At 49.2% G+C, this 18,297-nt stretch overlaps 6 protein-coding genes across 7 annotated transcripts; 3 read left to right on the top strand and 3 right to left on the bottom strand.

Annotated features, from left to right (window-relative positions):
• Positions 1 to 1,031: 1,031 nt before the first annotated feature.
• Positions 1,032 to 1,449, top strand: TrAFT101_000829 (uncharacterized protein; the record flags this gene model as incomplete). The annotated part of the gene is made up of 2 exons (XM_024910497.2): positions 1,032 to 1,076; positions 1,141 to 1,449. The coding sequence occupies 2 exons, from the start codon at positions 1,032 to 1,034 to the stop codon at positions 1,447 to 1,449; spliced, it is 354 nt and encodes a 117-aa protein (XP_024765057.2).
• Positions 1,450 to 2,929: 1,480 nt separating this feature from the next.
• Positions 2,930 to 4,029, top strand: TrAFT101_000828 (uncharacterized protein; the record flags this gene model as incomplete). The annotated part of the gene is made up of 3 exons (XM_024899257.2): positions 2,930 to 3,289; positions 3,377 to 3,886; positions 3,958 to 4,029. The coding sequence occupies 3 exons, from the start codon at positions 2,930 to 2,932 to the stop codon at positions 4,027 to 4,029; spliced, it is 942 nt and encodes a 313-aa protein (XP_024765056.2).
• Positions 4,030 to 4,559: 530 nt separating this feature from the next.
• Positions 4,560 to 5,819, bottom strand: URA5 (orotate phosphoribosyltransferase). The gene is made up of 2 exons (XM_024901704.2): positions 5,710 to 5,819; positions 4,560 to 5,650 (listed from the first exon to the last, which is right to left on the bottom strand). The coding sequence occupies exon 2, from the start codon at positions 5,521 to 5,523 to the stop codon at positions 4,819 to 4,821; it is 705 nt and encodes a 234-aa protein (XP_024765055.1). The 5' UTR covers positions 5,524 to 5,650; positions 5,710 to 5,819; the 3' UTR covers positions 4,560 to 4,818.
• A 644-nt stretch (positions 5,820 to 6,463) lies between these two features.
• NOG1 (Nucleolar GTP-binding protein 1) lies at positions 6,464 to 9,248 on the top strand. The gene is made up of 4 exons (XM_024899088.2): positions 6,464 to 6,682; positions 6,752 to 7,337; positions 7,405 to 8,623; positions 8,695 to 9,248. The coding sequence occupies exons 1-4, from the start codon at positions 6,553 to 6,555 to the stop codon at positions 8,734 to 8,736; spliced, it is 1,977 nt and encodes a 658-aa protein (XP_024765054.1). The 5' UTR covers positions 6,464 to 6,552; the 3' UTR covers positions 8,737 to 9,248.
• TrAFT101_000825 (uncharacterized protein) lies at positions 9,211 to 11,830 on the bottom strand. 2 transcript variants are annotated; one of them, XM_024904563.2, is made up of 8 exons: positions 11,585 to 11,830; positions 11,358 to 11,382; positions 11,220 to 11,279; positions 11,106 to 11,133; positions 10,652 to 10,997; positions 10,053 to 10,592; positions 9,827 to 9,981; positions 9,211 to 9,750 (listed from the first exon to the last, which is right to left on the bottom strand). In XM_024904563.2, the coding sequence occupies exons 1-8, from the start codon at positions 11,628 to 11,630 to the stop codon at positions 9,559 to 9,561; spliced, it is 1,392 nt and encodes a 463-aa protein (XP_024765053.1). In that variant the 5' UTR covers positions 11,631 to 11,830; the 3' UTR covers positions 9,211 to 9,558. The 2 variants fall into 2 exon arrangements, with proteins under 2 accessions (XP_024765053.1, XP_065982263.1); XM_066126164.1 differs by lacking the exon at positions 11,585 to 11,830 and having other exon boundaries at positions 11,220 to 11,380.
• Positions 11,831 to 12,877: 1,047 nt separating this feature from the next.
• On the bottom strand, positions 12,878 to 14,404 carry TrAFT101_000824 (mitochondrial 54S ribosomal protein uL29m). Its single transcript, XM_024899125.2, has 2 exons — positions 13,450 to 14,404; positions 12,878 to 13,358 (listed from the first exon to the last, which is right to left on the bottom strand). Exons 1-2 carry the CDS (start codon positions 13,981 to 13,983, stop codon positions 13,125 to 13,127), a joined length of 768 nt encoding a protein of 255 aa, XP_024765052.2. The 5' UTR covers positions 13,984 to 14,404; the 3' UTR covers positions 12,878 to 13,124.
• Between the last annotated feature and the right edge of the window lie 3,893 nt (positions 14,405 to 18,297).

The following is an 18,297-nucleotide window of genomic DNA, read 5'->3' as shown; positions in this document are numbered from 1 at the left end:
AATGTGCAGGCGTGTTAGTGATGGGTAAGTACTAGAGACACGCATGTACGAGGTTCGATGTATCTACTAGATAGTATAGTAGGCGCCTACTAATCTTCCTTTCTTTTTCCCTTCGTGCGACATACCAGACCTAGTAGGTGCATGTGCAGTACTTTGTACTAACAGATAGGACTCGGGTGCAGCATGCAGCGCTACTCACTCATCATCGTCTCCCCGCCTTCGCTTTTTCATCTCTCTCTCTCCTAGCCGGCTCTCAGCTCTGCAGCCACCCACTTGCAAAGCCATCAGCCGGAGCTGCATCTGCCTTTGCCAATCAGAAGCAGCCGAGCTTCACCGGTGCGGATCCTGCTGCTGCGTGTCTCGCAGCGCTCGCAGCGCTAACAGGCAGATTGCTTTTTGCCGTGTCTCTGGCCAAGCACGTATTAGAGCCGTTTCGTTTCACTGGCCATGGAGACTCTTGTCGAAATCCAACGACGGCGCAGTGGCTCTGGCCTTCCGGGGAATGGGACCGAGTGCATACAGTAATGAATCATTGCTTCTGCTTTGCACTACTGTATCTGCTGTATGTGACGAGCTTGCATATGCATTGGTCCACCTACAAGACCAGATCATCTACCAGTTACCGGCTACCAGCGACCAACAATCAGCAGATGTTGGGTAGCATAGACTACGTGTTTGCAGCTCAGCCAGTACGGCATCATATGATATCTGTCAGAGGCCTATCGTTGGTCACTCTTGGCTTCTCGTTATCGACGCCGCATCCGTCATTACTTTGGGGGACACAGCAAGCAAGCAGTGCGAGATTCCGTGTCTTGGATGGAAGCCATACCTCCTCACCAAGGCTACTCCGTATAAGGAAGGGCTCGCGTTGTTCTCTCACCGAATTTGCAGTTGTCTACCCGAATTGGCATCAGAAACCCAGTTTCATTGGATGACTCGTATTGATTATTCTGTCTCTCTACCATTGATTTACAGCCAACTAAACTACTTCTACGCAGGTAACCGGGCATGGATCCTCTCTTGCAAACTTCATGCAGAGTCCGCCTCAACAAGCGTTGCTACTCTCTTTCCTTTTTGTAAGCGCTATCCTGACCCCTGGCCAGCTAGCCAGCACTAACCTCCAGGCATGCTGTTTGTCAGAGGAATATACATACTTGTGGTGCACGGGGAGGAGTCGCCGGCCATGCAGCACGAGAAGCAAAGCCGCTACATGTATTGGTGCCATCAGGTCTAGTCGGCGGCTCCAAACCACCACCCTGGATGTTGCAAGGCCAGCAGCGTACAGGACGGCATGCATATGATGCTGCAAGGAATATCGAATATGGTTCCATCGCCGGCCTCCTCAGCCTCATGCATTCACAACTGATGGGTGCAATATGGCAATATCGGCTTCACTGGCCTTTCTCTTTCTTGATTTGCGGTATAACAGTACCTGTCCTCAATAGCTGAGACACACACGCACACACACAGGGATGCTGCCTGGGATATAACTACTTAGTATGTATATGTATTCATCAGGATATCAGATGACAAGGCTACGTCATCAAGGCGCTACGCCCATAGTGCGTAGCGATATCGAAGGGCCTCTCCCTGCCTAGGAGCTGATGGTATGGGGGCTAGTCACCGCTTGTTTTATTACACAAAACACTTATATCAGTATGATCTTCTGAGCAAGCCATACTGGATGCACCGCCATGTGATTGGTAAACTGGTGCATTTCCCCGCCCGGCAGTGCTCCCCCTTACTCAGATTTTGATACAGATTGGCCGTCTTGAAAGCCTCCCTCGCTTTATAAGGTGGTATTGCTCTGGTGAGAAGGCGGATGCAAAGTTGAGCATCCTACTCATATCGCTAAACACGTGTGCTGCTTGATACCCACTACGCAGAACCGGCTTCTATCCCGCCTTTCGAGGAGGGGTGGATGCTGTTCTAGCTGGCTACTGATAGGGCTACGACGAGTACTGAGTACTCCGTACCATACCATACATTTCATCTTGGATAGGCTGAGCCTAGTAGGGCGTCTCTAAGGAATAGAAGTTTTATAACAATGCAAAGAACTGACTAGGTAACCACATTTGTGCTGGTCGAATCAGCCTTGGCTACCGCGGTCGGGACCAGGGGGGGCTGCCGTCGCCCATCTGAACGAATGAACGGTGTTGACGCTCAGTCGGAAGCGAAATGTTGTCGGAACCAATGCACCCATTCACTTGATGCTAACAGACAGGCATTATTAGATCGGCCGGGAAACAGGGATGGAAGAAACCGAGGTAGTAGTGGATTGGCGCCTCCTCTGTTTCTGTCTGTCGGTCTGTCTTTCTCTGTTCATCGCCGTGGAGGTGGAATCTAGAATATTCATGACGATTGCCAAGTGCTACGAGTGCCGTGGCAACCTCAATAACCGTCGTTCATTTCTCTATTGGTGAAACCAAAGGTCAGCTTATCATTGTGATGGATGTGCTAGAAAGTTTAGTGTGAGTGAGTGAGTCTATTTCATTTACAAATATTGTCTCTCTCAACAGGGATTCGTGGAGATTCAGCCCGAGCGGCTGTATCAAGCCGGCTGCAGCTGCAGCTTTCTCAGCGCAAATTATTGTTTTGCATTTGAGACTTGGTTTTTTTTTTTTTTTTTTTTTTTTTCTGGAGGCGTTCCTGCTACACGGCCCCATCCAGCATATCAATGTATGTCTTCAGCTCTGGCTATCCACCAATGATAAAAATATCACACCCTCGCATGACTAGCCGCCGTTAAGTTCGTCTGCCCGCACGAGTAATCAGGCCGTCTTTCTTATCCCTTATTTAGCTTTCTATCCCTTCATCAGTCACCATCTCAAACTACAAAGTAATCTGCCAAACACCTCTCTGCACCATCAACACAGAACAGTCAGAAGAAGCCGAGTTAGAGGAGGGGAGAGCCGAAATACTGAAGAAGATGCAGAGAACCATAAGATATCAGGCGTCAAAGACCATGGTTATCAGCACGCACAAGGAGCCTGCGATAACTGACTTCTCCAGCCCGGATATGTGTCTAGATTTCATCGCGGTTATGCCAATCAGCGCCAACGATGAGGTCGATCTGATCGATGACCAGGTGGAGCCTGACACTTCAGTCGACGACAGACTTTATCAATTTCAGTTCTTCAAGCCTTGTCTCTCGAGAGAGTTTCTCAAGGCTATGCCCTTTTGCTTCAATCCTAAGCTTGCCTTTCTTAAACCACAACACGTGGTCACCACAATCCATCTTGAGCAGTGCGCTTTTGAGCATTCACAACGAGGGTTCTCCAAACAACTGGTTAGTTTCTATGTCCGACGTCTTTCACCAACGCTTCTTCTGTGCTGCGGTCACGAGTTCTCTGCAAGTATTTCTAACCAAAGGTAGACCGAGTATCGCATCAGATTCTCCGGAACCCTCAGCTATGGTCTTTTCAACATTTGTGACGTAACTGAGCGAAAGGACTGGTTATTAATGATGAAGATGAGAGGCTGGAACATGCCCGACTGTCCTGAAGACGTGAGAAGATTCATGTTCGTCCACATGGTCGCTACAATGGGATGCGACCCCGTAGTAACGGATAAGGACATGGACTGCCCCAAGAACTGGAGAGAGGTCCTCCACGGACGACAAAGATATCCCAGCGAGCCTGTCGGCCATCGATCGCACGGGAGGACGGTCTGCCTTCACTCCATCGTCGTTTCCCCTTGGCTACAGGGCCTGGGCCTGGGCACCGCTGCCTTAAAGTCTTACGTTCAGCGCATCCACAGCCGTGGTCTCGCAGACCGCGTTGCTCTGCTCTGCCGCAAGCATGAGATCCGATTCTTTGCGAAGTGTGGATTTAAGAACATTGGCCGTAGCGATACTACCTCCCTCCCTGGGCAATACTATAACATGGTCCGTGATACAGTCTATTACTCATGTGTTTTCCATACCGGGCTAGTACTAACTCTAGGTCATGATTATAGGTTTTTGATCTCCCTGATCGTGAGACACATATCAACTGGAAAGCAATTCGTGAGAACGCCGAGAAATCGTAGATTGCTTGGCCTTTATACCATCCTTTCTGCATTTTGATTTAGCGTACATTTTTCCCTTTTTCTTATGTTCATCATGAAATACAAAACAAGCAACAGAAGAAGAAGAAAAACCTATATATTAAGGAAGTCGCAACCAGAAAAGAAAAGAAAAAGAAAAAAAAAACTGGAGGTTGAGGAAGGAAGGAAGAAATAAAGGAAGGAGGGAAAAGAGAGAGGAGGAAGAAAAATAAGAAGGTAAACCAGCCTAACATGCATTTGAAGTTGAGCTACGACACGACACATATGATTATACGACTTGCCCCATGGTTACTTTGCATTGGAGAGGAATATGTGCCACAACGGGCACGGCGTTGTAAGTACACTTTATTATAGTCCTGCTATGTTGCTAACTTCGATAAAGGGTAGAGGAAACGGTATAAAAGGCCCTGGTAGGGAAGATAAAATAATGGGAATAGATTAATGGCATATTAATGGGATAGGACAAGGAAAGAAGTGAAGCAAAAAAAGAAAAGAAAAAAAAAATTATGACATTCATGACGGATATCGGATCCATTCAGCTCTACGTAGATTAGACAGCTAGCAACTAACTATGATTTAGGGTATTATTTTTTCCAGGTATAGGAGGAATTTAATGAGACAATTTCCCGTTTACTTTTGTTCTTTTTCCGTCCTCTTCAGCCAAAACTCAAGACTCGAAATGGGTGAAGACATATTACTACAGTGAAGTAATGTTTTTACTTGTTTACTCGTCTACTTTGCTCAAACACCAAGAGCCCAGCCATATGCTTTTTAATCAGTCGCCTTATACTTAGCCCGGTACTCCTCCGTGTTCTTGATATCCTCAGCAGTAGCAAATCCCTTCATTCCATCGATAATGTCGTCCAGTGTCAGGATGGCAAAGATGGGAATGCCATACTCCTTCCTCAGCTCGCCAATAGCACTGGGGCCAGGCTTGGAATCATCGCCATCAGCAGCGGGGAGCTTCTCCATGCGGTCGAGAGCGACGACGATGCCGGCGACAATACCACCCTCCTTGGTGATCTTCTCAATGGCATCTCGCTTGGCCGTGCCGGCGGTAATGACGTCGTCCACAATGAGAACCTTCTTGCCCTTGAGGGGAGCGCCAACAATGTTGCCGCCCTCGCCATGGTCCTTGGCCTCCTTGCGGTCAAACGAGTACGAGATGGTGTCGAGGTTCTGGGGCGCCAGCTCGCCCAGCTTGATGGTGATGGCCGAGCACAGCGGGATGCCCTTGTAGGCGGGGCCGAAGACGAGGTCGAACTCGAGGCCGGACTCCTGCTGCGCCTGGATGATGGTCTTTGCGAACGCGGAGGCGATGGCGCCGGCAAGGCGCGCGGAGTGGAATTCTCCCGCGTTGAAGAAGTATGGTGATATTCTCTTGGACTTCAGCTCGAAGCTGCCGAACTTGAGGACGCCGCCGTCAATGGCGGATTTCAAGAACTCTTGCTTGTATGCGGGGAGCTGGGAGGCCATTGTTTCTTTTCTTTCTTTCTTTTTTTTTCTTTACTTAAGATCCACGTGAGAGGTTTGCTTTTGAGAGTTTTTATGAAAGTGATGTGAAGAGGAAAAAAAAGTGATGATTGTTGTATGAGCTCGAAAGCTAAAGCCGTCGTATGAGCTTTTTTTTGCCACTGACAAAGACGTGTTCTCTCAACCTACCTTGTTTGATATACTTTGATAGCAATGAGAAACAGAAACCAAATGATTTGTCACTCTTTTCAAAGGAGGTTCTGCTTGCTATGTGTTTCTTGTCGGTATATGAAAAGAGAATCTTGGGGATGGCGGGGCACAAGATAGATAGTGAGCGCAAAAAAAAAAAAAAGTAGCTACCAACCAACATATTTGCAATTCGCACTGTATGTTATTTTTTAGCGTCGCTACCATGTCGAATGCTCTCAACCAGTATCTCAGGTAACAAGCGTTTAGCTTTATTATTGCTATTATATGTTGTGTATTACCTAGTAAGTCCAATTCTAATCAATTCAATTTTACTCATTGTCTCTTATTCTTCTTACATTTGTAATGGAAAGTTATGGCTGCTATGTATGGAATTTGGGCATACACTGAGCATTAGATACTACTTTTTTTTTTTTTTACAACAATCACCATAAAGAGTGTTGCCCCATGGTTAGTTGTATATAACACTCATGATGCTACACATGCACTTAAATTCATCGCATAAAGACCATCAGACCCATCAAGGCAATGAGAATCACGAGCCAAACTCTCCGTCTTATCTGGACCCTCCATACTGTGCACACTGTATCGTTCAGCTGCATTAGCGGGGTTCCTAAACTAAACTCTTGCCATTAATTGGTTATCGATAAGACTTTTTCCTGCAGACTCCGCCCACAGAGAAAAAAAAAATTCACCGCCTAGCCTAGACCGGGCATTTCGCTAACCTGAAAGTCCTTCCCCGTCAAAAAATCCTGACAACGAGGACATCTCAAGCTGTAAACCTTCACCTTTTACAGCGTCCCTCGATCAGTCAAATTGCCCGCCATGAAGACCACGTGGAAGGACATTCCCCCGGTTCCTACTCAGCAGGAGTTCCTGGACATTGTGCTGAGCAGGACCCAGCGCAAACTGCCCACCCAGATCCGCGCTGGCTTCAAGATTAGCAGAATTCGAGGTTTGTCGCATTACGCACGACGAGTGTTTACCGAATGCAACTTCGTCCATTTGCTTACAAAATAAACAGCATTCTACACCCGAAAGGTCAAGTTCACCCAGGAGACCTTCTCCGACAAGTTCGCCGCCATCCTCGACAGCTTTCCCCGGCTTCAGGACATCCACCCCTTCCACAAGGATCTGCTCAACACTCTCTACGATGCGGACCACTTCAAGATTGCCCTTGGACAGATGTCCACTGCCAAGCACCTGGTCGAGACCATTTCCCGAGACTACGTCCGCCTCTTGAAATACGCACAGTCGCTCTACCAATGCAAGCAGCTCAAGAGAGCCGCTCTCGGTCGCATGGCCACGCTCGTCAAGCGATTGAAGGATCCTCTGCTGTATCTTGACCAGGTCCGCCAGCATCTCGGCCGTCTGCCTTCCATCGACCCCAACACCAGGACCCTGCTCATCTGCGGTTACCCCAACGTTGGAAAGTCCAGCTTCCTCCGAAGCATCACCCGCGCCGACGTGGATGTCCAGCCCTACGCTTTCACCACCAAGAGTCTGTTCGTCGGTCACTTTGACTACAAGTACCTGCGATTCCAGGCCATTGATACCCCCGGTATTCTCGACCACCCTCTCGAAGAGATGAACACTATTGAAATGCAGAGGTAGGTTGACGTTTTCTAAAACTTATTGTCAAAACATCAAATTCTAACCAGATTTTCTTGAAAACAGTATTACGGCTATTGCTCACTTGAGATCTGCCATCATGTACTTCATGGATCTGTCTGAGCAGTGCGGTTATACCGTCCAGGCCCAGATCCAGCTTTTCCGAAGCATCAAGCCCCTCTTCTCCAACAAGCTCGTTTTCCTCGTCGTCAACAAGATTGATGTCGCCCGACCCGAAGATTTGTCGCCCGAGCTACAGGCCGAGCTGCAGTCCATCCTCAAGTCTGGTGAAGTTGAGATGCTCCAGCTTTCTTGCAACACCCAGGAAGGTGTCCAGGAGGTCAAGAACGCCGCTTGCGAGCGGCTGATCGCTGAGCGTGTGAACCAGAAGCTCAAGGCTGGTACCACCAGCAGCGGAGCCATTGGCGGCCGACTGGCCGAGGTCATGGCCCGTATCCACGTTGCCCAGCCCATGGGTGGCCAAACCCTGGAGACTTTCATTCCTGAGGCTGCCAAGAACAAGAAGAAGTACGACAAGGAGGACCCTGACCGACCCAAGCTGGCCAAGGATGTCGAGGTGGAGAACGGCGGTGCTGGTGTCTACAACGTTGACATGCGCGCCGACTGGATGCTCAAGAACCCCGAGTGGAAGTACGACAAGATGCCTGAGGTCTTTGAGGGCAAGAACGTCTACGACTATGTCGACCCTGATATCGAGGCTAAGCTGGCCGCTCTGGAGGAGGAAGAGGAGAGACTCGAACAGGAGGGATACTACGAGTCAGACGAGGACATTGAGGACGACGAGGAGGCCGAGATCATGCGCAAGGCAGAGCTCATCCGAGAGAAGCAGCAGCTCATCAGAAACGAGGCCCGCATGAAGAAGAGACTCAAGAACCAGGCCATCATTCCTCGCAAGTTTGTCAAGAAGGGCCTCACGGAGATGGAAGATGCCCTCGACTCTCTGGGTGTGGACACCACCGAGATTACCGAGCGAGCCCGCGCCACTGCCATCCGAACTCGTGGCCGCTCATTATCTCGCGCCGCCACTGCGGATGCCGACTCCATGGATGTCGATACTCCCAAGACGGATCGCGAACGTCTGCGCTCTCTGAGCAGACCTGCCAGCAGAAACCCTGCTGTGAACCGCAGAACCGACGGCGTGCAGGACGAGGCCACCAGATCAAAGGCCGAGCGGATAGCCAAGCTCAACCAGAAGCGCATGAACAGAATGGCCCGACAGGGAGAGGCCGACAGACATACTTCCGCATCTCTGACAAAGCACTTGGTAAGTTGGGTTCTTGAATTAAGTTTTGCTTTATTTCATTATACTAATCTCTTTTCTTTTCTTTTCTTTAGATTGCCGGAAAGCGTGGTATTGGCAAGACCAACAAGCGATAAGCCTTTGTTCTTTTTTTCCCCAAAAAAAATGCTGGAGCAATGTTACCCCGTTTATACACATTCTTGCTGGGCTCCCTTTATATATATATATATGTATTTCACTGTTTTTTTTTTTTTTTTCTTAATTTGTCAGTGTTTCCATCTTCGCACCATTTTAAACGAAGAGAAATACATATTGCTCAGGAGTTGGGCGTTCTTGAAGGGTATTTGAAATCCAGAAAGAAAAAAGATGATGGAGATATTAGTGGAGAGATGGAAGGGGAGAATAAGATGAAAAAAAAAATGGCAGGCATATACAGTTCATTACTTTTCATCTTCATATTTTTTATGAATAGGATGATGGGGCATGCTGCATTCTTTGAGATGAGAGCGAAAGAGGAAAGGAGCATGGCAAAACTGCTGAGTTGCTTATGACAATGATGCAACATGAGCAAAACCAGATAGATGCATGAGCATGACACTATTTAGTAGTAATGGCTTTTTTCGAGTTTCAATTAAAAGTATAAATGCATTTAGCTTGAATTGAAATAACAAATGCCTCTGTGAACGAGTCTCCTATTCAACTCAGGACACAGTTATTAGAAGTATTTTTCGGGGAAAAAAAATCTCGATATTATATCCTTTGCCAGAGTTAAAGTGCCCCGGCCTGTTGATGTACTAATATTTTCTTCATGATTATTTAGTTGATATTTACCGAGCCAGAAACAAATAGGAAAAAAAACATGGTCGCTCTTCGCAAATGTTGAAGGGAACAAGTATCAACTCCAAAGATCTCGATAGCATGGTTTTAACAAGAACAAATTTGGCATACTATTTCGCTTCTTACTCCTCCGCAACGTTGATGCCCTCCCTTAGACCCTCAACCTTGAGCTCCTCACCGGTAGCACGCTGGTAAATGTCCTTGACATCATCTGTTGTTGTCTCAAAGTGGCTGGTGGCATCGTAGCTCTTGGAGATGAAGATGTTGTCCTTGGTTCCATCCTCAAGAGGCTCAGAAATGGGGATAGGAGCTCCCTATTAAGGCGTTTGTCAGTATCCTAGAATTTGGACTGTTTCAAGAGCAAAAGCATTCAAGCAGAGGAGCGCTTACCATAAACTGCTCCTCAATAGCACCAAGGCGGTCCAGACCGGGCTGGAGCTCGAGGTGGTGGTTGGCAGAAGTCTCGGCAATGGTGGAGACGATGGCAACCCAGTATCCCTTGGGGCACACGTTGTGGGCCGATGAGACGCAGGCAATGTAGATGTCTGTGAAGAACGAGTTAGAATGATTGATTTCTAAGATGTCAAGGGTTTTTGTTTGGGAGCCCAATTCTTACCGTTCTTTCGGCCGACCTGGGACTGGGGGATGATGATCTGGGCAGAGTCGCTGTCGCTGGTTCCAGCAAGGGGGTGCTTCAGGATGCAGATGGCCCTCAGCACGTGGCCGACAACCTTGGTCTTGCCGGGGAAGTATGAGGGGTCACCAAGGATCATCTTGGCCTTGGTCTCAAACTTCATCTCCTCGACACCCGTCATGGTGGCCTTGATGCCAACAGCCTTGTCACCCTCGTACAGAATCTCATCAATGTTGGTGTTGAGCATGTAGGTACCGCCGTAGATGGCGGACAGACGAGCGAAGCCCTGGGGAAGCTCGCCAAGACCATACAGGGGGTAGATGTAAGGAGACTTTCCGTATCGAGCAACAGAGTTACCGTACAGGCGGATACGCTCAATGGCATCAGGAGCCTGGCCAGGGGCGGTGATGTAGTCATCAGTGAGGTACAGAGCCATGGAGTGGCCAATAAAGTCCTTGGTAGCATCTTCGAGGCCGAACTTGTCATAAACATCCTTCATGGTGCAGGTGTTCATATCAAGACCTATCATGACGTGGGTTAGTCACTGCCGAATAGCGTGAAGTGAGCACTTGAGAACTAACCCTTGTGGGTGGCCGGGTCCTTGGCATCAAAAGTGCCAATCCACTCAATGAATGACTTCATGCGGCGCTTCTCAAAGAGACCCATGAGGGGCGACTTGAGGGCCTCTGCGGCATCTGAGGGGACCTTGGCAACGGTGGCCTTGGAGCCAGCGCCCTGCTGGACGTAGCTGCCAGCAACCTGCTTGAACTCCAGGTATCGGGTAACATCGGTAGAGACGAGGATGTTGGTCAGCTCGCCAGATGACATGAGGAGCTTGGGAACAAGATCAATGTTCCAGTCGTTGACACGGCCGTACTTCTCCCATGGCTTCTCACCAGCGGCAACACGGCCGTACTTCTTGAAGAGCTAAAAGGGGTGGGAAAAAAGGAGGTCAGATGCTGTAACAAACGTAGACTTATACACAAGCGTGCAATTGCACAGTATTGCGACTCGGGGGGTTGGAAATTGATTTACCGTCTCGATGTTTACGGAAGCAGCCTCTCTGCAGCAGGAATCGTCAGTAACAGTTGCGTTGAAGTGGTGATGCCACGTCGACGTAGTAGCAGCCAGGGGGGAGAAGAAGCATACCCTCCGTAGTGGTCGTTGCGGTCAATGTGCAGAACCTTTCGGCCCTTGACACTCAAGACACTTTAAGACAGGAAATATCAGTATAGGCTCGATTATGTATTGTCCATTCGATTTCGATCAAGTCGTCCGTCGCCTTACCCGGAAAGGATACACTCGGTGAGACCTGCAGAATAGGGGGGGTCCAAGTCAGCGAACCAGGAACCTTTGAAACAAAGCAATGGGGCAAGTGGCAAGTTAAACAGCAAGCAGAGCAGCTTTCTCGAGATGCCAGAGCCCGTCTCGTCACGATGCTGATGCTGGGAGCTGGAGTTGAAGCCGAAGCTCCAGGAGGCAAAAAGGGAACCACAGCTCTTTAGCTAACGTACCGGTGCCCAACACGATGACATCGTACTCCTTGGCGATTTCCTCCATGATGCTGGGTATATAGAACAAAAAGCGGTGATGACGTTACGAAGAGAATGGTATGGCCGGAAGTCGGGAGAAGGAAAAGAGAAGAGGGAGAAGCCGAAAGACTGGTGCAAGAAGATGGTTCCCTTTTGAAGGTTGGTTTGTTGTAAAAAGGTTAGTTGGTACGAAAGTACTTAGAGGGGTTGAGAGAAAAGGCGGCGGGGTTTTGGTTTTGGGATCGGTGAGGTGCGGAGAAAGCTTTAGGGGGCGCTGCCAATAGACTGGAGGCGCTGATTGGGAAGCTTTTGGCACTAGCTGTTAGCGGGCTGGCACTTCATCAGCGCGCTGCTTCTGGCTAAGGCAGGCCTAATAATAATATTAAAAATTAAGAATAATTAATACCCAGCAGACACGGCATGATGCTAATCTCGACATTGTTTGATTGTATTCTGCTTTGTATCTTTTCTTTTCTTCTTTTTTTTTCCCCTTCGTTCTGGAAATTGAGACCGGCCCGGCAGCTCAGCTCAGCTCAGTCTTGTCGAGCCATGGCCATTTCCTGCCATTGCCCCGCCGTCGCAGCACCGTCTCCAAATCTCATCTCAGCTCCCCTTCTTGCAGTATTGAACTACCTACCAAATTCCTTCCGTGAAAATCTGCATCCCATTGTCTCGGAAACACAGCTCAAAGCTAGATTCTACCACTCGTGGCCGCTCAGTTGAGTTGATCCAAGGATAGGTCGAAAATCAAGACCAGAGGAGCAGGCAGAGAGTTTGCCCCATCAAAACAAGCACCGCTGTCAGCTCCAATTAGGCGGTGGGCATCCCATTACCGTCCCCTGGTCTCACTTCATCTCAAATAGAACACCAAAGGAATATCCAAGAATACTCCACCGCCCCGTATCTTGCTAATAACCAACCCTGTCCGGGTACTTCCATTCGGCGCTGGAGCAAGCCCAGCGGCGCAGGTACCCTCTCCAGACCACAAGTTACGGAACCACTTTCCCGGCAAGAGTTACAAGAGCTACGGTCACCTCCTGATACCGCGCCCGTTGCAGATTCAACAATTACGAGTAACGTTGATGGGCAAACCCCCCTGTTCAATGACCGAATGAAACGGTCACGTTACGAGTAATACTGATACTAAAAGAAAGAAAAAAAAGAGGCCATAATGAAAGGAAGGGGTCTTAGCGAAATCGGGGTCCGAGAAAAATAGGGGGCTTCAAATGAGCATGTTCATTTCGTCTCCGGGCTCATATTCTGATTTTGTCTTGTGCACACGTCAAAGTCATCTCGATAAATTCGGTATACATCGTTCTAGTAGTAATATACATGCCAATTGCTTGTTTAGGTAGGAATACAGGTAGTACCATACATCACATCTCATACTCTTCCCCGTGATATCATATCAGATCATATCAAGCCCTCCCCCCTTTTAGCCTTACCCAGCTTTTCATTTCCATAATGACCATAGACTCTTTTTGTTTTTGGTTTCTTTTTGTTTTGTTTTCTGGCCCCCTCTTTACCGCACGGGTTCCTTCAGCTCTTTCTCTGATGCCACCCTTGACGCTTCATCTTCAATGGCCGCAACATCAACTTCATCGTACCCCTCTTCGTATGCGGATGGGTTGTACACCTGGCCCTCTCCTCCATCCAAGTTAATCTCAGGGTCCGACTTGGCGACCTCGACGGCATCCTGCCATGTGTAGAATCGCTCCGTAAGAGCATGCTTGATCGCTCTCATCGTCTTAGTGACCTGCCAATCGCATTAGTAAAAAAAAAATGGTAAAGAAATATATATCAAAGTGCAAGAGGTCGAAAATTTCAGACCTCTCTCTCGCACTCACCTCCTCATTCCGTGAATCAATCTCCCGCTCTCCAAACCCAAGCTTCCCCCTCAACAGCTCCTCCCTCGCCGTAGCAAGCATGTTCCTCTCCTTGCAGCACTTCCACCACAGCGCATGCAGATCCTCCCACGACTTCCTCCGCAGCTCCTCAACCATCCATGCGCGGCCGTGCTCCTCCGTCTCCTTGGGCGTCAGCAGGAGCTTTCCGGGGGCGGGGAAGAACCCCCACAGCCCGTGGTTCTCGTCGACCTGAATCTTGGGCTTGAAGTCGACGGGTTTCGGCAGCGGGATGTTGGACATGGACAGCGGCTCGCGGGGGCCCGATCCGTAAAGGCTGCTGACGCCTCGTCGCTTGTTGCTGTCCTTTGTCTTGCGCTTGCACTGGGGCGCCGTGGTTGAGAAATTGGCTACTTGTGCTGCTCGCATCGTCGTCGCTGGAAATCCTGAAGACTTCTGGAGGGACAAGCCCAGCCGCGATGCGCAGCCGGACGAGGCTCGCAGGGCATTGGGTGCTGCTGCTGCTGCGACTGGCATTGTGACGAATGTTTTGAGACTGAGGGCTTCCAATGGTTCAATCCGCCAGCATCAATCCAGTCTGCTTAGATAGATATCCGGCGAGGCACAAAATTTGGGAAATCGGCAGCCACCATCCCGCTCTCTGATTGGACAGCCTTGGTCACCCGTTGCGCCACCGCTTTGTCGTTGATTTTGACTGCTGAGTCAGCCATCAGCTAACCAAAATATATGGAGAGCTTACCCTAGACATCTCAGTGCAGTGTCGATGGAATCGCAGTTTCTTCTCCAACTGGTTCCTATATAGCTCTGTGATTGAATAAAGGAGCCCTGAAGGAAAAGTGATATCAAGGCAGGAATAATTCTGGATTAAACAGCTGTCCTTTATTGCTCCAGATGGGGCACCATAAATCAACAATAAGAACAATGTTAAGTTAAGACATGCCACACCAGAATCGTTTTATTTTATAAGATTTGATACAACATTGACAACTATTGAATTTTTCAGACGTAACATCTTACTTCGCCGCGTGTTAAAAACCTTTCCATAATATTTCAATCGCCCTCTGCCAAGACCTCCCCCAAAACCACCTTCAGCTTTTCATGCACACTCACTCACCTGCATATTCACATGCCTCGCAACAAACACGCCTCCTCCCCTCTCTTCCTGCATCTCCTCCCTACTCCCCCCTGCACTCTTATAGCTAAACACGTTTTGAACAGCCACCTTGATATAAGCCTCACCCACGGCAAATCACATTACGCCAGCACTTGCAGCAAACAACGAATAAATAGTCGGTACCGTCCCTCAGTATAAAGCCGAGCTCGTGCATTAAACCAAGCCTTCCTTCCAACATCTGGCCGCCCGCACGGTCGCCTTAGAGCTGCCGCAAGGCCGAAAGCCTGCATATTAGCGAGTGAGGGGCGTGAGAACATCAAATAGCAGCAGCAGCAGCAGCAGTAAATCCCCCGGATCGCGTCAAGTCAGACCCGGAGCACAACCTACGGTCAAGTATCAAGCTAATGCACTTTAAGTTTTGTTTACCTACGGTATGTAAATATGTAACAAACGGGCAAACAAGCCAAAGAATGGCACCGTTACTTTCGATAGCTTCCTTTCAATCCTCCTCAGGTGACCCCTATTGCCCATGCAGGGCGAGGAAAGCAACTACTATCACATAGAAGCAAACACTACTACTAACACGGCACAGCGCAAAATCCTAGTACTCGCCACCCTGCATCGCTGGCTCTGCACGGAGGATTGCTTTTTGAAAAAAGTGCCCCGTACAAGTACATGTCAAATCGAAATAAATATTCTCCGGACGGCCGCTCCCGTTGCCTGCTAGCTAGCAAGGCAAGGAGGTCAATACTAGGTAGTAGTAAGAGCAATTTCTGGTACCAGGTAGTAGTAGTACTACTACTAGGTAGTAGTAGCAGCAGCAACTGTACCCGTGTACCTGCACGAGTATGTAAGTCTCGCCCTACATATACGCGTCCACCACGTCCGGTACCAAGGTGGCATTCGTCCATGTACATGATTGGTGGTGATGCGTGCAAGCACATGCAGCAAGCCAGAGACCCTCTCGCAAACAATCAACACAACCGGATTACATAGCTTGGAGCCCGTCAAATTGGATCCCAGATGCCCACCGAAAGTGCCTGCTTTGGCCGAGTCCTCTCATGCTCCAACCCAGCTAACATCACAAGCAGGCAAGGAAAAGGAGGGAAGGATTGTAAAGTCATAAAGTGCAATGAAACCCTATTTGAAGCAAGGTCGGGAGAACTCTCTCCTCCCAGGCCGCTCGAACCCAAAGTTTCATGGCACGGACCAATGAGTTCAGAGTGACTTGTTTCATCTTGCGCCGATGTATGTCTCAGCTCCGGCTGAACACCTGGTCCTCGCCTGGTTACCGAGGAGGCTAAGATCTGGTCGTAAGCCTCCACTAACAGAAGAATAAAAAAGTAAAATAAAGTGAAACGAAGATGGGCAAATCGATAATGATTAACCATTGAAGCGAAACTATCAACCATCAGAGCACAATAAATCCGCATCACTAGATGCTGAAAACGTAGATAGAAAGAGCGAGAGAGGTAACAGGCACCGTACGCCTCGCTGCGCTCTCCCTTGGTAACCAGCTCACGGCTAGGCCAAGGCGAATAAGAATGGAACATACCGACCCATGCACTGACACGACGTGAATAGAAACATGGCGCCTCAGAACCACCTTTAGCCACTTGACCAGCCGGGATCCCGCGCTGCATGGCGTACGACAGCCGCACTCGCCGGGATCCACGTAGCACACTCGGCGCCGTCGAGTGCATCCGACTGGTGCACGTATCCATTGAGGCGTTTCCCCGTGCTTCGTGCGAAGTATATCGCTCCCACACAGAGGAGCTGCAGGGAAGCGCGTAAGAGAAAGGGAATCAAGGGATAGAGTATTCCCAAAAGGAAGAAACGGAAAGATAGAGCAAGAACTGTACAAGTTTTCCCTCAAGCACCGGAAGCAATTGTCCGCAGCAAGCCCTCTTCCTCCTTTATTGCTGCGCCGACGCTTGTTGCAACGGCTGTTGTTTGCTGCCTCTTCGCCATGCCTTGTCAACTGGCCAAGAAATGTTGAAGAATCAGTCATATTCTTCTGCAGTAGCAGGAGTAGCTAAGCACTTCCCTTGTTCTGATAATAGAACAAGAGTAGGTAGTGCTGTACCTAGTAGCAGTACTACTACTAGGTTACTATACCGCTAGTAATGGTCTTGTGTGCGTGGACCAAGGCCCGGCTCTCGGGGTTTTCAAGTCGCATTTGGGGTATCCGGGTTGGGCAGCTTTGCCTCTGGAGACTGACAGCTGGAGACAGGAATGCGGAGTAGCTCTGCCTCAAAAAGCAATGTGGACATATTCCCACAATTACCGGCACCTACCCATTTGGTGTTGTTCCCAACTCTGGTACTATACAAGCACATGCCAGGCGAGACTTCTTTTTTGTTTCTGTCGTTTTTCCTCTTTTATCCAAATAGCCCCATTCAGCCCTTCGTATGGAGTACATGGCGCAATGTCAGCGGACTGGGCCCGCAAGGAGGCGGCTGATACGGGTGGCATCACAAATGCCGGGGGTGGAGTATGCACTCGAAATAAAGGCTGCTCCGTACGAGTTTTTGAAGCTTGTACGAGTAGCATATCAGTGCAACTGCCTTGGCCATATTTTGTTGATGTCGTCTCATATAACGCCGCATATTACCTGTATTAGCCTAGGGATAACAATAACACACTGGACTCGTACAAGTGCGCCCAACAAACACATCGGAAATATGACCAGGGCCAATCTAGTACTATTAGTAGGTAGTTGAAGTAGTCGTAACAGCGGAATAAACCAACCTGACCTCCCCTCCTCCCATTGTGGCAGTGGGAATCAACGCTGAAAGATGACGTGTCTTACATCATCCTTCTGCTAAAATCGAGGGCAACGTGACATGAACTGATTGTCAAATGTAGAGAGGCTTTGTAAAATCGCAATCAATGGCTGAGCCAAAGTCTTTTCGCCTTCCCACCCCCCCATTTTGGGAGCAGCTCTTCCTGCATGGTATTGCCGCGGTGGGCTGCCTCGTTCTACTCGTGCAGCCCAATGCTGCTAATGGACAGCGCGGCAGACGAAATTGGATTCAGATGCATGGAATGGCGGCGGCTTTCGGCTACTGGATATTATGAGTGGTGCGCGTAGCCCGAATACTGCTGCTCCGTACTACTACCTCTTTCTTTCTTTCTTGCATGTGGCTGCCGCCGCCGCCCAGCACAAGCTCCGCTTTTTCCAGGGTTTGAACAAACCGCAAAAAAAGAGAAAGAAAACGAAAAGAAAAGACTAATAATAGCACTGACTTATTATGTAGGAGCTGGCGGAAGGGGAAAGAAGGAGACTTCGTTGAGGATTGGAATCGTCTTTCCGTACCATTCGACTCCATACTCCCTAGTAGTAGTATTATCCATTGTCGTGTACTTGGTCGGACAACGAACGGCCGCTACTCTACCTGGCGATGTTGACGTGTCTCGGCAATGTACTGTCCATGCATCGGTACCTAGCGCGCTGGTAGAGAGAGTTCCATTACGCCGCAGCTGCCGCTCCACGCCTGGTATCTGATCCAGCGTGGGGGTCTCTTCATCTGAGACCACTTGGTGGTACCAGAACGTTTCCTGCAAACCCGACTGGCCAGCATGGGCGTTGAGAGGGGGTTGGAGAGCTTGCCCCCCTTTTCCCCTTCGTGCTTTGCGCGTATGGAGAACCTGGTACGAATGGTTGGGTAGCAGGTAGGTATGTACTTGGGTACCTATAAAGCGGTCCGATGCTT

The sequence above is a fragment of the Trichoderma asperellum genome, chromosome 1 (assembly GCF_020647865.1).
Source record: "Trichoderma asperellum chromosome 1, complete sequence".
Classification (NCBI taxonomy): Eukaryota; Fungi; Ascomycota; class Sordariomycetes; order Hypocreales; family Hypocreaceae; genus Trichoderma; species Trichoderma asperellum.
This window is presented reverse-complemented; position numbering and strand designations above follow the sequence as displayed.